This window comes from Balaenoptera borealis (assembly GCF_965194805.1).
Source record: "Balaenoptera borealis genome assembly, chromosome: 4".
NCBI lineage: Eukaryota > Metazoa > Chordata > Mammalia > Artiodactyla > Balaenopteridae > Balaenoptera > Balaenoptera borealis.
The window spans coordinates 41,253,584-41,276,846 of NC_138861.1; the positions used below are offsets into that span (position 1 = coordinate 41,253,584).

Below are 23,263 nucleotides of genomic sequence, written 5' to 3' on the forward strand. Positions count from 1 at the left end.
ACTGAAATAGAGTACCGCAAACATGACCGTAACTCACCACACAAAAAGTAATCAAATTCTGAAACTCTACAAATCAGTTATTTTAATATCAATAATCTTAAAAAGCAAGATGAGAAATGTACACGTTTTATAAGTGCTTAAGAACTCTAAATATCAAAAGAAAAGACTGTTAACCAAGACTAAGTGCATAAACAATAAAGAAGATGGAAATTTTTCAATTCCAAACTTGGTATTCTTAACTTGACAGTAATTTAAGATGAAAGCTACCTCATGGTCCATGTAACTTAGCCTGACATCACTAAATAGTGCAATCAAAACTTTACCAAAAATCTGAACGTATATTAAAAAACCAAGATCTTATGCATATAATTCTTCAAAACCTCTATATAAACATTTCCACATAACCTAAAGTCAATGTGACGTTATATTCAACATCAAACACAAATAAAACTAGTATTATATTAATGGCTATAATGAAATATTATTTGAACAATGTGTTTTCAACAATACCAACTTCAGGTTCTTCAGTGACTTTCCTTTTTAGTAGCAAAATCTACTTATAAAAGTATAAAAAGGAAGGGAGTGGGAGAAATGGGAGAAGGTGCTCAAAGAGTACAAACTTCCAGTTATAAGGTGAATAAGCTCTGTGTATGTAACGTATAACCACCTGGAGACCTCGGTCAACTATACCGTATTATGTATCTGAAAGGTGCTAAGGGAGTCGATCTTAAAAGTTTTCACTACACGTAACACACAAAAAATTATAACTGTGTGAAGTGATGGATGTGTTAACTAACCTTACTGTGGTAATCACTTCACAACATATACATATATCAAGTCATTAGATTGTACACCTTAAAAGTACACAATGTTCTATGTCAATTATATTACAATAAAGGTGGAAAAACAAAAAGCAAATATCAAAAAAATAAATAAAAGTATGTTAAATACATACGAGGATTTTGTATCTTAACTGAAGAATCAGGATCTGGATGCTGTTTATGTATCACCTGAGTACAAATCTGTTCTATAAGAATCTACAGAAGTGAAACAATAGATTGTATTAGCATAATCACTGTATTACCATCACTATTTATGAACTTTAAGCACAACACTAAACAACATTAAGTATACAGTCCAGTATTGTCATGCTAAATATCTCTTGCATTATATGGAATAAATAATTTCAACACTATAACTCTACTTTTACTGGATTATAAAATGAGACATCGGACATCCCTGGTGGCACAGTGCTTAAAAATCTGCCTGCCAACGCAGGGGACACAGGTTCGAGCCCTGGGCCGGGAAGATCCCACATGCTGAGGTGCAACTAAGCCCGTGCACCACAACTACTGAGCCTGCCCTCTAGAGCCCACGAGCCACAACTACTGAGCCCGCGTGCCACAACTACTGAAGCCCACACACCTAGACCCCATGCTCCACAACAAGAGAAGCCACTGCAGTGAGAAGGCTATGCACCGCAACAAAGAGTAGCCCCCGCTCGCTGCAACTAGAGACAGCCCGCATGCAGCAACGAAGACCCAACGCAGCCAAAAATAAATAAATAAATAAATAAATAAATAAATAAATAAATAAATAAATAAATAAATATTTTTTAAAAAAAGAGAGACATCAAACAGTCAATACAGTGGAGAAAATACTTAAACAGAGATGTCCACACTGCTTAGAAATTCACCGAATAATAGATTTATTAAGATGCAGCCACATTTCCTTTATATAACTACTTTCAAAATTGTACATCAAACCTAAATGATCTTATTTCATCTAGACACTACCAACTCAGTTATACAGGTATTTTCATAAGAAATTAGGATGGTTAAATTCTAACTACATTCCTACCTCAAATAGGACATTATATGTGGTCATTGTGATTAAATTTGTCTGAAGCATGAGTCTTTCAGCTAGCAATGAAAACAATCCATGTCCAAGCATGACTTCAGCTTTTCTTCTGCAATTACATAGAAAAAAGAAAATCAAATGCAGAGTTTTATTATTCACTATTTAGTATGCATGCTGATGAAGGAGACACATAAATGTTTTTCACATTATTAACAAATTCCAACTCAATAATGCCCCCAATTTTCTTAGACCTAGAACTTATAAGGCCACAAAATCTTTAATAGAGAAATACAAACAACAAATATATAGGCACAATTAAAGTTTTAAAAAAATATGACTGGCTATGCCACAGCACAGCAAAAACTGTCACCAAAATCTTCAAAACAATTATTTATTAACTAGCTGCTTCTCTCCATTAGCCATGAGCTAAGCTCTACCATAAATAATAATCTAAAGACGACGAAGTAAAGTAGAAAAACAATGTGGAAGAAAAGGTAGAAGACATGCAAGAGAATTTTTAAATGAATACTGTGAAGATAAATATATCAATACTAAAATTAAACTTCCAAGCAAAACTTTAGAAACTGAAGGATCACAAACTTAATTCTACCCCTGGGTTTATCAAATGTTTTCTGCAAATGGCTGGATACTATATATTTTAGGTTTTGTGGACCATATGTTCTCTGCAGCAACAAATCAACACTGCTGTTATAATGTATCAACAGCCATAGATAACAAGCAAATAAATGATTGTGGCTGTGTTCCAATGAAACTTTATTTACAGTCAGCCAGCTGGATTCAAAATAAAGATTACAAGTTTACCAATACTTTTCTACCACCAAAATTGTTCATTTTGGACAAACTTGGTGGTGTTCATTTCTGGTATAAGGAACAATAGGTAGGACATGAATATCTGCATTCAGCTAAGACAAAAGGAAACATGGGAGTTTCAGTTTTTAGTTATACATATAGCAGAATACAGTATGTGACAAATAACCAGGTTACTATGTTAGCTTTATAGTATAAAGCAAATAATGATCAAGCCACCTGAAATGAAGTCCCTACCTAGATTTACCTAGAATTCAACTTATACAAATGTATTCTTACAATAAACAAAAAAAAGGGAAAATTTAAATAAAAACATAAACAATATACTCCTGTTCCCTACTTTATTTTTAACATGTAGAAATGGGATTAAATTTATATAGCATTTTATGAATAAAAATAAATAAAAGATAGACTAGAGGAACCGCAGAACGTAAATACTATTCCCAAGATTTATAAAATAAATATGTAATATACAACAGTCCATTTTAGATTTCATGCATACTCACTTTGGGGCCAGGTGTTTTAAAAAATAGCCCATTGCCTTGAGAGCTTGTACTCTGATTCCTTCACTTGTTGATGCCATAAGTTTATAGATAACTCTGAATAAATAAAAATTAAAAACAAATTACTATGAGTATATATTTCAAAAGTAAATACCTAAGATATACTCGTGTATATTTTTTCATATAGTCACATAATTTTAAACTTCAAGTAAGATATGGGTGAATTTAATATACATTTCTGACATTTAAAAACTTGTTTATCAACTACATGTTGTCTTCAAGAAACCTACTTTAAATATAGACACATATAGATAAAAAGTAAATGAATGGAGAAAAATATACCATGTTAATTTAACACTAATCAAAAAGCAAGAGCAGCTATATTAATTTCAGACAGAGAAGACTTCAAAGTAAGGAAAGTTATCAGGGATAAAGATGGGCATTACATCATGATAAAGGGGTCAATTCGCCAATATGACATAACAATCCTTAACATGCATGCACCTAACTATAGAGCCTAAAACTGTGTGGCAAAAACTGACAGAACTGCAAGGAGAAACAGATGAATCTATTATCATAGTTGGAGATTGCAAAACTCCCTTCTCAAAAATGGACAGATCCAGCAGGCAGAAAATCAGTAAGGACATAGTTAACCTCAAAAATACCATCAACTGGGCTTCCCTGGTGGCGCAGTGGTTGAGAATCTGCCTGCTAATGCAGGGGACATGGGTTCTAGCCCTGGTCTGGGAAGATCTCATATGCCGCGGAGCAACTAAGCCCGTGAGCCACAGCTGCTGAGCCTGCGCGTCTGGAGCCTGTGCCCCGCAACGGGAGGGGCTGCGATAGTGAAAGGCCCGTGCACCACAACGAAGAGTGGCCCCTGCTTGCCGCAACTAGAGAAAGCCCTCACACAAAACGAAGACCCAACACAGCCAAAAATAAATAAATAAATAAATAAATAAATAAATAAATAAATAAATAAATAAATAAATAAATAAATTTATTTTAAAAAAAAGATTGCAAATTAAAAAAAAAAAATCTCTGGGATGTTGCAAAAGCAGTGCTTACAGGAAAATTTATAGCACTGAATGCATATATTAGAAAAGAAGAAAGATCTGAAATCAATAACGTAAGTTTTCACTCTAGAACACCTGGAAGAGAAAATTCAATTCAAAGTAAGCAGGAGAAAAATAATAAGTATTAGAGTAGAAATCAATAAAATAGAAAATAAAAAATCAATAGAGGGCTTCCCTGGTGGTGCAGTGGTTAAGAATCTGCCTGCCAATGCAGGGGACACGGGTTCGAGCCCTGGTCTGGGAAAATCCCACATGCTGCAGAGCAGCTGGGCCCGTGAACCACAATTACTGAGCCTGCGCGTCTGGAGCCTGTGCTCCGCAACAAGAGAGGCCGCGATAGTGAGAGGCCCACGCACCGCAATGAAGAGTGGCCCCCACTTGCCACAACTAGAGAAAGCCCTAGCACAGAAACGAAGACCCAACACAGCCATAAATAAATAAATTTTTTTAAAAAATCAATAGAGAAAATCAACAAAACCAAAAGCTCCTTCTTCAAAAAGATCAATAAAATCAGTAAGCTTCTATCCAAGCTAAGAAAAAAGAGAAAGGATGTAATTTACTAATATCAGAAATGAAAGCAGGGCTATCCCTACAGAATATTAGTGCTACTGATGCTACCTGACTTCAAGACTTACTGTAAAGCTACAGTAATCAAGATAGTGTGGTACTGGTAAAAGAGTACACAAATAGATCAACAGAGAGCCTAGAAATAGACCCACATAAATCTAGTCAACCAATCTTTGACAAAAGAGGAACACAAGCAAGACAATGAACAGATATTCTTTTCAACAAATGATGCTGAAACAACAGGACATCCACATCCAACAAATGAATCTAGACACAGACTTTACACCCTTCATAAAAATTAACTCAAACGTGGATGGATCTAGAGACTGTCATACAGAGTGAAGTAAGTCAGAAAGAGAAAAACAAATATCGTCTATTAACACATATATGTGGAACCTAGAAAAATGGTACAGATGAACCGGTTTGCAGGGCAGAAACTGAGAAACAGATGTAGAGAACAAACATATGGACACCAAGGGGGGAAAGCTGCAGGGGGTGGGGGTGGTGGTGTGCTGAATTGGGAGATTGGGATTGACATGTATACACTGATGGGTATAAAATGGATGACTAATAAGAACCTGCTGTATTAAAAAATAAATTAAATTAAATTAAAAAAAAAAATTAACTCAAAATGGACCTCAATGTAAAATGCAAAACCATAGAACTCCTAGAACACAACAGAGGAGAAAACCTAGATGACCTTGGGTATGGTGATGCCTTTTTACTTACAACACCAAAGACATGATCCACAATAAAAATAACTGATTAGCTGGATTTCATTAAAATTAAAAACTGCTCTGCAAAAGACTGTATCAAGAGAATTAGAAGACAAGGCATAGACTAAGAGAAAATACTTGCAAAGGAAACATCTGATAAAGCACTGTTATCCAAAATATGCAAAGAACTCTAAAACTCAACAATAAGAAAACAAACAACTGGATTTTTTTAAAAATAGGCCAAAGAACTTAATAGATACCTTGACTAACCAAGATGGAGTAAGGATAATACAGCCTTTCTATCTTGTGTATTAGAACCACAACTATAGAAGAAACACGAAAAGCAACCTCCTAAGTACTCCAAAGACTAAACAAAAGTATGTGCATTGGTGTAGGGGAGTTAATACTTGCAGATTACCCATTTCAGAGGTAAGAGTCTCAATTTTCAATTTTCTTTTGTAAATCTCACCCATAAGTGGGTCCCTGTCTCAGAGTTCGTTTCTGTCAGAAGTTCAGGTAGCAAATATTCTGAGAAAAACTGTCCTTCTGGTTAGAGGAACTAAGAAAATGGGTCCTTATAGGCCAGAGAGAGTCATGAATAGGAGCCAACAGGAGAGAAGGATCATCAAAATCTGTGTAAAAACCTGCAAAAGCCCTAAACTGACCCAAGAGATGCAATGTATGGGGCAGACTCAGACCAGAATAATAATTTAATATTCTAAATTGAAAGAAGACCTGAATTATCACCCAATTCTCAGCCTAATCCCTGAGTAGTGCAGGTACAAGAAAAACCCAAAGCAAGACAAGAGAGGTTTTAAAAATGAAGTGCCATCAGAACCACCATCCACAAAGGACAGGTAGAACTTGCAGTCTGACCCTTCTTGCTAAAATAAAACAAAACAAAAAAAATCAACATTTGTTAACAGATCATAACAAGTTCCAGAGTTGATTTAAAAAAAAGATAACACAACATCCATGATAGATTAAAAAACACTTAATGTACAAAGAATAAAGAAAATGTGACAATTTCTCATGGGAAAACACAATGAACAGATGCTGATGGGATAGGCAATTCTTGCGATTATCACACAAAGATTTTAAAGCTATTATAACTATGCTCCAGAAGGTAAAGATAAACACAGTCTAAGTGGTCAGAAAATAAAGTTCTCATCAAAAGAAAGAAAGTATAAAAATTAACTATATTGAAATTATACAACTGAAATGTACAAGAGCTGAAATTTTCATGATGGGCTCAACATCAAAATAGAAAAAAACAAAGAAAAAGTTTATAAACTTGAAGATCAAGTTTATCATACATGTCAAATTTCTTTATCAATAGAAAGTATCAAATCTGAAGAACAGAGACAAAAATGATTGAAATAAACTAAAAAGAAGCTGAAGGAGATGTGCATTAAAACCTCTAATATTCAAGTCACTAGAAATCCAAAATGAAAGAGAAAGATACACCTGAAACAAAAAAATATTTTAAAATAAGAGCATAAAACTTCTCAGACTTGGTGATAAAAACAAAGAAAATGAAATTTCGGGGAGTATGGTTGGGGGAGAATGAAAGAACGTGTCCTGAAAGCAAATATAAAAATCTAATACATTATATTTAGCAAAGAAAGATTTGATTTATCATAGGTTTCTTCTTAGAAATCATGGAGGCCCGCAGACAGCGGGAAAATAGTTTAAAGTATTGAAAGAACAAAACTAGAAACACAGAATTCTACATGCAGCAAAAATATCCTTGGGCAAATGCCAAATAAAAGCATTTTCAGAAGAAAAACTAAGAAATCATGTTTCCAGCAAAACTACTAAACAAGAAATGCTTCCTTCACGAATTAAAAGAATTGTAGATGTCTGAATAAACATAAGTTTTATCTCCTCTTAAATTCTTTAAACTACATATTACAAGTGAAATTAAAAATTATAACATTGTCTAGAGAGGCTTATGATGCATTAGATACAAAAAGGAACAATGGTGGAGCTTAAAGGTATCAATATACTTGTAGTGGTTCTATATTTTATTTGAAGACGCAGAATATTAACTCTAGGTATACTGTGAAATCTCTAAAGCAGCCAATAAAAATTTACACAAAGAGATAGATCCAAAACCTAATAGAAATTAATTTTCAAAGAATTCTAAAAGAATTCAAATACAAAGCAAAGGAAAAACAAAGGAAAAATTATACTGAGACAAATAAATAATAAAACACTAGATGAAAATAAAGCTATATCAATAATTACATTAAAAGTAAATAGTCAAAACACAATGAAAAGACTAAGTGTCTCAGAGTACATTTTAAAAAATAAAACATCCAACTACACTGTGTGTATCAGTCATTGTTTTCTATAGAAGGAGAACCAACAGGTTGTGTATATACACAGAGAGAGACAGATATTTATTTTAAAGAACTGGCTCACACAACTATGGAGGCTAAGTCCAAAATCTGCAGGACAGACAAGTACTCTGGAGATTGAGGAAAACACAACCCAAGTCCAAAGGCATTGTGTTGGCAGAATTCCTTTTTATTTTATTAATGCCTTCAACTGATTTGATAAGCCCACCCACATTATGGATGGTAACCTGCTTTACTCAAGGTCTGCCAACTTAAATGTTGACCACATTCAAAACATGATTTCACAAAAATATCCAGGATAATGTCTGACCAAATATCAAGGAACTACGGCCAAGCCAGTTGACACAAAATTAGCCATCATACTGTGTACATAAGAAATTCAATTAACTATAAAGATATAGATAAATTAAAATGGAAAAAAAGATATACCATGCAAACACAGAGCAAAAGAAAGCTGGATTAGCCATATAAATATCAAACTAAGTAGATTTCAGATCAAGAAACATTTCCAGGTGGAAAAAAAGGAAAAAACATAATTATAAAAGCATTAATTCCCCAACAAGACATAAAAATCCTCAATATAGATACACTTAATATCTGAGTTAAAATACCTAAGCAAAAAATGATAAAAATACAAAGAAAAAAAAGAGAAAAAAGCATATTTATAGTCAGAGATTTCAATAATCGTATCTCAATAAATGACAGAGCAAGTAGACAAAGAAGCAGTAATGGCACAGAAGATTTGAAAAACGGTATCAACCAACTTAGCCTACTTGACATTTATAGAACACTCCATCCAAAAACATCAAAACAACATCAAAATACATGTACTTTTCTGGTGCGCATGGAACATTTACCCAGATATACTATATGCTGGACCATAAAGCAAGTCTCAATAAATTTTAAAGGATTCAAGTCATACAAAGATCCTCATAGACCAAAATTAATTAAATTAAAATTCAAACAGGGACTTCCCTGGTGGTCCAGTGGCTAAGACTCCACGCTCCCAATGCACAGGGCTAGGGTTCGATCCTCTGTCAGGGAATTAGATCCCACATGCCACAACTAAGAGTTTGCATGCCGCAACTAAGACCATATGCAGCCAAATAAATAAATAAATATTAAAAAAAAAAAAGAATCCCAAGGCCAAGTTAGCATAGGAAGCCCAGGGATTAACGATTAAAAAAAAAACTTCAAATTCAAACATTAAAAAGATCTCTGGAACACACTTCTAAATAACACATGGATAAAACAAGAAATGAAAAGGAAAACGTATTTCGAACTGAATAAAAATGACATTAAACTGAAAGTGCTTAGGAAGAAATTTAAAGCACTAAATACCTATATTCAAAAAGAAGAAAGATCTCAAAACAGTGACAATGAATAAATTTGATTAACCTCTAGCCAGACTGATTTGGAAAAAAGAAAGAAGAAAAATTATTAGTGTCAGAAATGAGAGAGGTAAAATCACTACAGGCTTTTCAGATATTTAAATGAAAATAAAGGAACAACTTTACATCAATAAATTTGACAGTTTAAATGAAACAGACAATTCCTTGATAGATAGAAACTTACCAATGCTTATCAAAGAATAAACAGATAACCTAAACAGCCCTATATCTATTAAGAAAATTGAATTTGTAGCTAAAAACATCCCTACAAAGAAAATTCCACTCCTAGCTAACTTCACTGGTAAATTTTAGCAAACACTTCAAGAATAAATAATAATTATTCTATACAAACTCTTCAAGAAAATTAAAGAGTAGGGAATATTTCCCAAATCATTCTATGAGGTCAGCACTTACTCTGGCATTTAAATCAGCCGACTTTGAATATAACAAATTACCCTTCATAATGTGGTTGCCTCATCCTAACAGTTGAAGACTTTAATAGAAAAAAAGAAAGGACCTCCCTAGAGGAAGAGGGAATACTGCCAGCAGACTGCCTTTGGACTGAAACTGCAACATCAACTCTTATCTGGGTCTCCACCTGCCAGCCTGCAAATTTTGGAGGCTTCCACAATCACATGAGCCAATTCCTTAACATAAATCTCAATATCCCTCCCTCCGTCCCTCCCTCTCTCTCACACATATGCACACACACCCACACCCTTTTGGTTCTGTTTCTCTGCGAATCTCTGAAAATACACTCCTTAAGTATAATGTATAAAGTCATCTTCTATCTTACAGAGAATGAGTACTGAAAGGTAACAAATAAAAACTTTGTAATAGAGGATTGATATGGGAAATTTATTATAACTAAATCAGTAAATTAGTTACTGTAGCTGATCATCCAACAAAGTAGCTGTTAAACTTTTGTAGCCCAAAAACCTTCTCATTAAATGAAAGATTTAAAACAAAAGTATTCTCTTTTGTTACGATGATTGTTGCAGACTGAATGTGTGCTCCTCAATTCACATGTTCAAGCCCTAAGCTCCACAGTGGCTATATTTGGAGATGGGGCCTATAAGAAATCAATTAAGATTGAATGAGGTCATAAGGGCGGGTCCCTGATTTGATAGGATCAGCGTCCCTATTAAAAAAAAAGACTAAAGAGCTTGCTCTCTTCTCTCTCTCTCTCTTTCTGTTCGTGCACACACACAAAAAATCATGTGAACACACAACAAGAAGGTGGCTGTGTACAACCCAAAGGGAAAGCCCTCACCAGACACCAACCCTGCTGGCACCTTGATCTTGGGCTTACAGTCTCCAGGACTATGGGAAAACAAATTTCTGGTGTTTAAGCCACCTGGTCTAGGGTATTTTGTTAAGGCAGCCCGAAGAGGACTAATACAATGATGATCTGGGATTGGGGTTGGAAGAGGTTATGTTTTAAAGGGAAGATAGAGATCTTCTCTTGGATCACGATTGAATATTTTTGTTTTAGGACCTAAAGATAAGTCTGCTGAAGAATTCGACCTTACAATAGCAGTATAAGAGCACTAACCATACAAAATACTGGAATGATTTGCCTGATCTGTCCTCACATACTAAATAGTAACACAGCCTCTATATTTAAAGATCTTTTCAAAAAACGTAAGACATGAAATAAAAACCTCTTATATCTTAAATCATTTTATAAGATCCAGTAATAATTTTCATATCTAAGAATCTGTCATTTCCAAACTGATCTCTTCTATTAAATATATTAAAATTCTTGAAATGTTAAACTCTTACCGTAACCCATTCCTTTGGTCAAAAGCAGGTATCATAGAATTAGGATGTTCTGACATTAATGCAACAAGCAGCTGTAGGACATCCATTAGATTGTCATCCTAAAATTATTTTAGAATTTTTTTAAATAAAGAAAAACAACTTATTTGAACAATGACTATTTCTCAAACAATGAATTTTAACTTAAAAAAAAAATAAGTAGACATCTATATGAATCCACTTTTTTTAAGCAAACATTCTTTATATACATATTCACCTGCATAACTCAAAATACACAACACCAAATAGTCAAATAATTTCTTAATCAAAGATATAAAATGTCTCTTATACTGTATCAAGATTTCCTAAAACATATTCCATTGATATAATAGATACTGATTTACAGATTTTTTTTTTTTTAAAGGAAGGATTATACAGCAAGAAATTGGGCAGGGGGGAGGAAGAACAGGTTGTTCTTTTTATTACAGCAAGACATATTGAAGCTTTAATATGCTAATAGATGTTGTGATATGGTAGTAGTGCTGGGGACAACATACTGTGTATCACTTTCTAAACTTATTTAACTAGGACCACTTTGTGCACTAAGCCTCTCAAGAAACTAGTTCTGAAAGAAGACCTTTTGGGAAATGATAACTGGATAGTTCTCTTATATTATCTGTTGTCAGTATTAAAGATATAGATGATCAATAAATGCTTATTGTGTCAACATGCTACTGTATATGGTATAATTTGATAACATTTGCATAATAGCACAGGAGCAAGCACATATGAGTACTGAAATCTAAAAATTTCAGGAAAATCCTTTACAACCTCTGTTGCATATCATTAGGGCCTATTTGGGCATTAGAAATCCAAAAGACTAAAGGGAAGTAGCAGTTAGTCATCTCTATGGTGCCCTGCCTCCAGGTTTTCATTCACTGCTTTTGAACTTTTGCTGTGGAAGCTACTTGAATATTTAATTTTCAATATGCTAAGTAAATGATCTAGAAGTAGGGCACTGAGCCTTTGGAAAACTGTTATTTGAAGGACCTGAAAAATGCCTGATTTAATAGTTTCAGAGAAAACAGAAGATCACTGTGACTTCCAGTTTCTCTCTTATGAAATATTTTGGTCCCTAAGGGTCAAGAAAATCTAAAAATAAAATAGACTATCCTACTCAAGAAGAAAAAGAAATCACAATCATTAATGTTTGAGTCAAATATGATCCAATCAAGAAATTTAACCCATTCTTTTCTGCCCCACTTAACAAAGATAGGTCCAAACCATATCTCTCATTTATTAATGATTTTAAAAGGCACTATTTCATGCTGTAACAAATATGTGAACTCAGAAAAAATGAATTATAACACAGGAATGTAAATTATCATATAAATGTTGTGCTTTATATGAAATTAATTTCAGATTCTACTTATTTAAAACATGTTTAATCAGATTATTTATTTAGACTACATCTGGCATATATTACATTTTTGCAATGCTAAAAAATAAAGGAAAAAACTCCAGACATTTCAACCTATTTATTTTCAACCATATAATTTTAAATCAACCATAAATGAGTTGTTTAACTTAACGGTATTTGATTATACAAAATCAGTGGGAAGACTGTTATGAATTTAAAAATCCAATCATTTTTAGTCATTTTCATTATCTATTTTTCCATTTCTTACACTGGTTCCTGGAAATAAACTGAAAGTATTCTTTGGTACAGTCTATTACTAGGTCAATGAGATCTAATTTTAACACTTTTTAAAAGCCTTTCATGATTATTCGCAAAGGCATCTTGTGGTAATAACGAATATTTAAATGAAGATTGCTAACATTTAGTTCCTAGATACATTTACTCTCCATTATAGTTACATCATTAATGAAAGATTTCTTTAACTATTTTACTTTTAAAAACGCACCTAATGCAACTTCAAAAAATAAAATCCCAACATATAAAATTCAAATGTTACCTCATGCATAGTGAGTAGATAATTAAGAATGGCCTGTAGCTCATCTTCCTTTACTCCAGAATCCTTTAAAAACATAAGACAAGTATCTTATGCTTACATATATAAAACATTTTTGAAAAGGGAAATTATACACACAGATTTCTCAACTTGGTGAGTTGCTATAAATATAAAAAGATAATGTAATATAAAAATCTAAATTTAAAATAAAAATTTGGGGAAGCACTAAAGACATGCAGTATGCAACACAGTGTAGAAGTCAAAAGAGATCAGACATCAGTATCCTGTTTTTGGCACCTTATATGATAACCTATCTGGTAAAGCTTCAGAATCCTGACATAAGCAAAAATAATAATTAAGAACAAGTAAAAGGGTATTACTCAACACCTATCACTCCTCTAAATACAGAAGACAATTTTTCTGTTTATTTTCTTCTATTAAATTTGGACAGTAAAATGAACAGTTTCTAAAATTACCAAGTTAAAATGTCAGGTACTAAAAATTGAGTAGTAATTTCACTGGGAAAAACACTGTACTTTTAAATATGAATGCATTATAAAAATTTTCAAACTACTGTATTATTAATCATAAAACAAAGCTGAAATCTCAGAAAAGAACAATAGGAATTAGGAAACAAAACACACTAGGAAAGAATAGAAACAGGCAATTTAAAGGTTAAATTTTTTAATAAATGGAAATAAGATATCTGATTCTGAAAGATATACTAACAGGTCCATTTACCATAATATTATGTGACAGCTAATAAAGCATTAAACTGTAAAGAATAAGAAATAAAATGATATAGGAAAATACTGAATAAAACACTGGCAACAAATATATTTATATATTGGCATCTTATAAAACCAAAACACCGTCCTTAAAAATAATATTAAATTTTACTTTACCGATAGTAGAATGAAATGGGACAAAATGTAATCATTTCTATCTGGTACATTTATACAGGAAAACTATTTTTCAAAATCTGAATGTCAGGTACAAGGAATCTCTAAAATTGAAACCTCCTTGAGGAGCTCTGTTGACTACTGCATCACCAGTTCTAAGAATAGTAGAAGTAATAGAAACTCAGTAAATATTTGCTGAATGAAAGAATGAATACACTTGAACTCCAACAGAAATTCATATAACACATATTACGATTATCAGTTTCTAATTCTGCATTGTTTATCAATTATATGCCTAAGGAGAAAAAACAAACAAGGAAATAAATATCTTTCAAAGTTTTTTCCACTGTGTAAATGTATTAACAGAGCAAAGAGTAAACAAACCAAGATTGTATTTTATGTGAAATTTTAAGTTCAATACACACATGCTATAGGGTAAGAAATATGAACTCACCTTCATCACTAATTGCTTAATGAACATCAACAAGAACGCTCGTAGAGAAAGCATTTCTTTTTGATTAGGTCGTGGTCCATCTTTTAAAAAGACAAACACATACACACACACTGAGTATTTCAAAAACCTCAAAGTTAAGTATAAAATTCTCATTCCCAATAGTTTTTCCACCTATTTATAAGAAACATAAAAGTCAGTTTCCTGAAGAGTTTAATGCCTCTAGAAGGATGAGTATTCAATCTCACATGCAATTGTATATACAATGCTCCAAATGTACAAAATGGGTTATGTAGAAACCACAATGAAAATGTTTGTTTTGGGGTAAGGTCAAAGGAATTTTAAAACATAAAAATGAGGTAACAAATTTATATTTAGTTTTAAAAGACTCTCTTGGAATGTTACTATGGTAACATAAGTTTACAAAGAAAAAAGCAAAAGAAAATCTAAACTTTATATGTGTATTTAGTATGAAAACACTTTTTTCTATTGTTACCATTGTATAAGCTAATACAAAAAGCTCAAAGTACACCTCAACACAGTATCATTCATGAAGAAGGGAAACATTGTGTTGACCTCCTCTGACATCTCCTCCTCTTCTTGAAAAAGTGCTTGGTCACACATGGCTCACATTAAAGTCAATTTTCATGTCTCAAACATACAATTCCCAAGTAGAAAGCTTTTGAAACCAAACACCCATTGTCCTAAGATCCTAATTTAGGTACTTGTCTGCCTCATATTTTCTGCAATTTTCCCCCCACTAATCACTATTTACAGCTAGTTCCTGGACCACCAAAGCATAGGACCACCATGGCCTTGAACAGATCAATTAAAATAGGAAGAAAATTGTTTAAAATTTGTTCCACATGACAATTCTTAGACAAAGAATAGGTTACAGAGTTACAATACAATCGCAAAGTTTGTGCAGCTCTCTCACTTGAAGTATAAGACTTTCCCAAGGTCACTAATCAGTTATAAAATCAAGGCCAGAATATAATACTAACACCTAGGACAGTACATGACACACCTACAGCACCATGAAGTAATCAGAAGGAAATTATAGCCTAGTTCTAGATCTGCCACAACCTCTCCAGCTTAAACAGATCATGTAACTTCTGTATGTCCTCATAGCTTTCTAAATTATAGCTAGCATATTGTCTGAGAATAAATCGAGTTTATTTTGAAAGGGATAGAAAAAGTATTATACAAATATGAAACCTCGCCTTTGTAAATCATTGAACAACCAAAGCCTTTGAGTAAAATCTGAATGTAGTTAGACTCTCCAGCATCTATTTCCTGATTTCAAGCAACAGCTCTCAATTTTTATAAAGGGACTGAACCCATCTTCACACTCAGATCATGTGTTTTGGAGGTAAGAAGGGCCTCCATGCCTGGGCAATCTGAAGAATACCTGCCACACAGATGGACAAACGAGCCAACGAGCAACAAAGAGACTAAAAGGAACTTTTGCTGGAAACGCTCAATACAGGCAGATGCTCTTTTGCTGGATTTAAATTTGTGAGGATGTGAAGGTAGAGTGGTTGTCTGCCACTCTACAAAGAGAGAGATTATATGAAAAGAGACAACACAGAAGAACTGGGAAATTGAGGGAGACAAACTGGGTCCAAACGCTGTATTTTGAACCCCTGCACCAAGTCCTACTGAAACTGCCAGTTTATATGAGCTGGTTAACCCTCTTTTATGATATAAGCCAATTTGAAGCAGGTTTTGCAATACTTAAAACCAAAAGAGCCACCATTTGTGAAACTTTTTATTTTGACCCCTTCCAAGAACTACTGACATGATCAATGAACACTATCCTTCCAATAATTTAGTCCTAATTATATAGGAAAATAATTACTGAAATTCTGTAGTTTCATTATATTATTTATTAGAAGCAGATACTCCCTACCCCTGGAAAAAATCTCCATCTCCCAAACAACACTGTTGTCAATGATTCTCATTGGGATAACTGGACTCAACATCAATACCAGTGGCTAATATAGAATTTCTTCTCACTCTCAATGCCTTAAAAATCATCCTAGTCATATTTGCCCTCAAACAACTCATACTAGCAAAAGTACCATTCTTCTATAAAAGTAGCGAGTTATTAACCTCTGGCAACCACGATTTAGGACAAACTATTAAAATTATCAACGAGATTTAAAATTTTACCATGATGAGATTTAGGAAAACTTCCAGAAGAGTGTAATAGTATTGGGAAAGACAGAAAGAGAGAGAGAGAGAGAGAATGAAAGAAAGAGAGAGAGAAAGAGGGAAAGAAAGAGAAAGAAAGAAAGAAAGAAAGGGGGGGAGGGAGGGAGGAAGGAAGGAAGGAAGGAAGAAGAAAGAAAGGAAGAGAGAAAGAAAGAAAGAGAAAAAGAGAGAGAGGGAGGGAGGGAGGGAGGGGGAGAGAGAGAGAGAGAGAAAATCCTGATTTGCCATATCTATATAATGTAATATACAGAGATGATATACCTAATCCTTTTGGGGTGATACCACTCCGATCCTGAGGATTCACTGCCCAGTAGTAGTACTTCAGTGTATGCATGACGAGAAGCACTGTTCCAACTCTCCGAATGGCATTATATATGTTGACTGTACCAATGAATTCCGTGGACAGATAAGTATAGAGTGTCAACTGAACCTAGAGAATCAAAATGAAGAGCTCAAATCAAAGAAGCTGACCAGCATTTTACCCCTGTTTCCAGGAATACCCTCATGTTGCTCTACTTGGACCATACTTGTTCCAAAAAGCAAGCTGCTTAGCTTGATAATAACATTCATGTTAACAGATAACACATATCCACTGACACATACAAGCACACATACTCCTTATAAAATGAAAGCAGGCAAATGCTTCTTTTACAGTAGCACGATAAAGTAAACACCCCCAAATATATCAAATTTTCGCAGCACTATTCCATGGAAAAAACTGTTTGGTTTCTATTTAGCAATCAGCAATTATTCATGAACTTATGTAACTTCTTTATAATAAACCTACTACTTATGCTATGTATAGTTGTTTTCAAAAGCTAGAAATTATCTTTGTTTTAGAGAAAATTAGCAGCTGGAATAACTCAAAAGAAAAAAAAAGTAGAAGTAGCAAAAAAAAGTAAGAAAAAGTCAAAAGAAAGAAAATCATATAAAAACATGTAAAGCCTACCTTAAGAAATATTTATTAGAAAAATAGAATTCTGTTATAACAACTCATTACTATAAAGACTGTAATTATAAAATTATAGTCTCTAAAATTCACAAACAATTATACTCTAGTACTCGTAACAGCACAAAGTAAGGACCACTTTTGGTCTACTTTCATATCGAAATCAAGAATACTTTATAAACTAAACAATACTAAGTACGGCATTAAATTTGGCCAAACCCACACTACTCCTGATCATTTACAACTGAACATTTATGTTACCTTCCCAGACACTGAGGGCATTTTCATTTTTAACCCTGAAAGATAAAAATTAGTTGTGTATCTTCCACATGTCCTATAAACAATCAAGGTTAAATGAATTAGGGAGTCAATCAGTAATCATACATGGTAAAGAGTGGCAGATTCTGAACCACTTAAAATTGAGGCTTGGAAAATGATTGTAGTTTAGAAAACCATAAATATGCAATAATCTACAGACTTGCTGAAAGATAACATTACTTTAATGTAGCTACTGCTGTTCAAATAGATAGGCCTAGCTTACTTGTCACTGAGGATACATAGCACTTTCTATGACATGGTTCAAATTCTTAACCATGCTATTTCAGTCATGCAGAAAATATTTACCTCCACCTATATGTGCAGCACTGTATTACTGAAAATACAGTGGCATAGACACTGTCCCTCAGTAATGGAGAAGATAAAAAATACATAAATTTAAGTGAAAAAATAAAAGGTAATAACGACACCTCACCTACTGAAACATAAGAAAGGTTATGTGGCAATAAACAAGTGCCATACAGCTATTAAATACTATTAATTCAGAGGCCAGAGAAATTATTTTAGGGTAAGCTAACATAGTCAAGAAAAGTTTCACTAATAGAGGCGGTATTAAGGTAGCCTTTGAAGATGAGTAGAACAATAGGTAGACAGAACAAAAGAGGAAATTTCAAACAGGGAAAATGGTAGATGATACAAAAAGTTTCGCCAAATCCAGAACAACCATCCTCATCCTTGACTGTGCATTAAAATACCTGAAAAACATTTTAAAAATACCGATGTCTGGGTCCTGTCCCAGACCAATTAAATTAGAATCTAGGGTGGAGGGAGTGGGATTCTGTTTTTGTCTTGTTTTGTTTGAAAAAAAACAAAAAACAAAAAACCTCTCCCAACTAATTCTATAGACAGCCAAGATTAAGAACCACTGCTCTAGGATAACCTTTTGTACCCACCTAGCCATTGAGGACAAGTGAGTTTTTCACATAGAAAGCCTAGAAAGAATTGGCGTGAAGACCTAATGCTTTATTCTGAAAACAACGAGAAACCATGACAAGTTTGGAGGCTAAGAAATGATCTGATGAGAGTGATATGTTAAAAGCATAAAGGAATTCTGACGGAAAGTGATAAATTAAGATATGGAAAAGTGGAGAAAGTCAGTCTACCGAGAATGATATTATAGTTAAAGAAAAATGAACAGGCTTTAACAGCAACATATTGGAGACCTCAAGATTATTCATATTCTAATTATGAATAAACCTTTCCTCTTTCACTCTTTATATAATCTTATAACCACACAAATTATACATTAACATCTGTCTTTCCCATTACACCTAAATTCTATGAGGGCAGGAATCAGGTCTGTCTTGCTCACCACTGTACCCACAGTGCCCAGCATAAAGTAGCCACTCAGCAAATGAAAGACTGCTACCTACAAGAAAATTCATCTCTCTTGTTAGGTCATTTCAAAGCCTGTCTCTGAGCAGATCAAACTTAAATGGATATTATAAATGACTGTGAGCACCCTTTTCCAAAAGCAAAGATTGATTCATACATCCATACCCTCAACTTTGGTAACCAGAGGTGAATTTACCATGAAGCTAATGAAGCTTAAACTTCATGCCCACTCATCTAGACATGTTCCTTCCAAGACCCTAAACCTTATTTTGCATGCAGTATGTTGTATTCTTTTTCTTAAAAAGCTCCTTCCTCCCCCAAATTGTATGACCTTCGGGTCAAAACAAACTTTGCATCTGCCTTTTGTTATAACTACCTTTATAATAAAATTAGATATAACCCCTCATGGATACACAAAGCAGAAGGCTGAAACAAAAGTTAACTTTAATATTACCAAATCAACTGCAAATTCTGAAGAAGAAATTAAAGAAAATTATTAACAAGGAAAAGGTAAGAAATAGAGTGTAATAATATGATGGACTTAAGGAAACGATACATAGAAAATTTTTAAATATTCCCCTACAAGTAAGTATCTCATAAGAGGCTTTTTGACCACTTCAAAAGAGGCCCAAAGCCTTACAAATACGCTGCTTAATAAGACAAAGAAGTGTTTAGTAAAGGTTTAAAAAGTAACTTGAAACAATCCTTGAAAAGAAATAAGACTGAGGGTCATAGAAGAGAAAGAGGTCAAATTTGAACCCAGAGATAAAAAGCTACAACCTCCAGCTGCCTCCTTTGATTATTTCCAAATGGCAATCAGAGTCAGCAGCTGTTTTTCTCCTTAACATTTGAAAAGAGCAGCTGAAAGTAAGATACTATGACTCCAGAAAAGTAAAAAAGTCTGCAGACATTTTTTTCTGACAACTAGAGTAAGTATGTGTTATTCCAACCTGAACAATGGTAAACACTTGCAAGTGAACCAAAAGAGAGAGGGGGAGAGAGGAAATCAAATTTTTAGGATAACTTAATAGAACATTAGGATTTATCAAAGGTTTTACTTATATATTTTATCACGAATTCACTTATGTTCACTTAATGTAATTGATTTCCTGTTACAGTACTAAATAAATTACTGTGTAAAATATAACTGTATTTAATAATTTGAATTAATGTGAAATTAAAATGATTAAATGTGACCTGTACAGCATGGAAGCCTTCAAGAAAGGGTGACATTTCAGCTGTTCCTGTAAAAATTAAACTCAAGAGCTCATCACGTTGGTGGAAGGAATATGTGTGTATAAAAGACAGAGAGAGAGCACAGTGAGTATGTATTTATATATATGTATGCATACATACATATGGATACATAGATATATATGTATGTATATTTGCAATAGAACAGAGCTACAGTTGATAGGAAACATACTTACACTGGAACTATCCAACTTTGGTTTACTAAATATAAATCAAAGTCTCTCTCAAATAAAATTTTATTTAACAACAGAAAATAAAGACTATAGCTTTTTTAAAAAAGAAATACTGATATTGCTTTAGGAAGGGAGGAATGGAGGGAAGAAATACTGACTTGCAAAAGTATATTTAGTCAAAAAATGCATTCCACTGAAATCTTACATAATAGCATGTAAACGGATAAAAGAAAATCCTCATAATTATCACTCTTCTCAAGTACAAAAACTTACTGAACATATTAGCACAAAGTCAATATATGTATTACCTTGGCTGGGGTATGAATCCATATAGCTGGGTTAAGAAGAATGTGATCACACAATTGCTTGAGTAGGGGCATCCCATTCTGCAGATTACTCAGATATTTTGAAAATGCAAGGCAAAGTTCAAGTACTGCTCTGCTGACATGGGATTTGGAAGACTGCAGAGGAAGATATTTCAAAGGTCACTACCAACACAAGGCAAGGTAAGTAAATTAAAGGCTGTCAATACCAGAAAAAGTAGGTCCACAAATTATGCTCAAAGTTAAAGATACCATGAGACTCAATACCACATTCCTCTAATAAAGCAGTGGGGGCAAGTTAAAACAACAAAAGGTTATTTTAATTTAGGTAATTTTATATAACCAAGGAGACACACTTGCAGACAGAATTTCTCAACCACTTAGGAGACTAAGTGGCCTGCAAATTAAGAATCAAAAATGTAAAGCATTTGATACTTTACCTTTTCAAGACTATATCCTATTACCAAAAAGCCCTTGCAGGCTAGCATCTGCTCTTGCATAGCAATTGAGTTCTTCAACAACTCCATGATAAAAGCCAGCAAAGTTGAACTGGAATAAGAAAAAAGACAATGGTTTGAAAAAACATATTCTATTTTTTAAAAAGAGGAGGGGGGTTAAATAGATGCAGTCTTTCATCTACCTTAATAAAAAGTTTCTATTCCAAGGAAATTGACACTCTACTAAAACTGCCTCCAACATTATTTCAGGACTAAAATTTTAATGTAAGATTAGGATTTATTACTCAAATATTTAGTTCATATCCTTTATCACAAATATATTAACAAATGAATCACTTAGAAACAATATAAAAAACATGCATGAAATAGAGCAAAATTAGGAATGTCCAAAAACAAGTAATAAAATGGCTAACATAAGTATATTAAAGCCCTAAAGAATGGATGTAACTTAGATGAGCAAGTATATTCAATTTTGGAGGGTTAGAGGCCAAATAGAAGGAAAAGATGTGGAGCAAACAGACTAGGATAGATAGCCTCCAAATGTGTTAGGGCTCCAAACTGGCCTAATTTGAACGGACCATAGGGTTCATAAAGGGGAAAATAAGAAAGTAAAGCTGTAGACAAACTGAAGTACTTGAATAATAATTTAAGAATTTTGTTCATTATCCCAACAGAAAAATTGTAAAGTAGTAAGACTACAGCCATGCTCTCAACCTCACAACTTGTAGATACTCAAAATGGAATGGAATAAGGTTGGCTGTTACGTCCTTCTCAAAAGTTTTGAGAGATTCCCACAAAGAAAGGGAGAACAGCCAACCTCCTCCACGAAAGTACTTTTAACTGTCAGCAATTCCAATAATGTTGAAAAGTTAATAAAACAAAAAAACTAAGCCCTGTTATAAAGGTTTTAGACCAGAATGCAAAAAATTTTATGAAGTAGCAATATGTCAAGGATAATATTATTTTAATTTTTTTTAATGTAGTCAATACTAGCTTTGATACATAATTCCTTTAAAAAAAAAGTCATTCCATTGCCTAAAAATAATCTGGAAAAATTATTACATCATTAAATATATACATTGGTAGTAAACCTCAAGTTGCACATAAAAGTAGAAATTAGAAAGAGAATTTCAAAAAAGGAGAATGAAAAACATTAAAATTACTCAAATAATTAAACATAATTACTTTATTATAAATAGATTCACTAAATTATACAGCCATGAAAAATTCATTTAGACATCCTTTCCAACATTGTAATAACTTGTCCTAGAATTCATGTCTCTTCCTTTTCGACACTCAACACTACAACAAAGGAGACAAAGGTGCCAAACATATGATCTAATTTTTAAAAACCATATCACTTATTATGTAACATAATCAAAAATTTTAGATTTCAATTACTTACTAGCAATCAATAATAATATGGAAAGCTGAATTACCATAAGAAATCACTGCCACATAACCATTTAAAATATTTTAAAACTATATTTTAGACAAAAATACATACATTTCTGATAAATCTATTATCACTATGTCTAACTTTATTCGAAAATAACATTATTGGGACTTCCCTGGTGGTGCAGTGGTTAAGAATCCGCCTGCCAATGCAGGGGACACGGGTTCGAGCCCTGGTCTGGGAAGATTCCACATGCCGCGGAGCAACTAAGGCCACGTGCCACAACTACTGAAGCCAACGAATTCAGAGCCCATGCTCCATAACAAAAAGAAGCCACCGCAATCAGAAGCCAGCGCACCGCAACGAAGAGTAGCCTCCGCTCACCGCAACTAGAGAAAGCCCGCACCCAGCAACGAAGACCCAACGCAGCC

General features: G+C 33.5%; 1 protein-coding gene across 5 annotated transcripts in view; it reads right to left on the reverse strand.

Annotated features, from left to right (window-relative positions):
* Nucleotides 1–23,263, reverse strand: part of LRBA (LPS responsive beige-like anchor protein) — a 735,668-nt gene that overhangs the window by 592,501 nt on the left and 119,904 nt on the right. For all 5 annotated transcript variants that reach the window (XM_082388949.1, XM_082388950.1, XM_082388948.1 and 2 more), the window contains exons 12-20: nucleotides 21,419–21,527; nucleotides 20,964–21,116; nucleotides 16,870–17,038; nucleotides 14,395–14,474; nucleotides 13,042–13,104; nucleotides 11,090–11,187; nucleotides 3,195–3,287; nucleotides 1,861–1,969; nucleotides 956–1,037 (exon numbers count right to left, since the gene is read on the reverse strand). In XM_082388949.1, coding sequence (XP_082245075.1) covers nucleotides 956–1,037; nucleotides 1,861–1,969; nucleotides 3,195–3,287; nucleotides 11,090–11,187; nucleotides 13,042–13,104; nucleotides 14,395–14,474; nucleotides 16,870–17,038; nucleotides 20,964–21,116; nucleotides 21,419–21,527 — 956 coding nt within the window. The remainder of the gene's footprint in view (nucleotides 1–955; nucleotides 1,038–1,860; nucleotides 1,970–3,194; nucleotides 3,288–11,089; nucleotides 11,188–13,041; nucleotides 13,105–14,394; nucleotides 14,475–16,869; nucleotides 17,039–20,963; nucleotides 21,117–21,418; nucleotides 21,528–23,263) is intronic.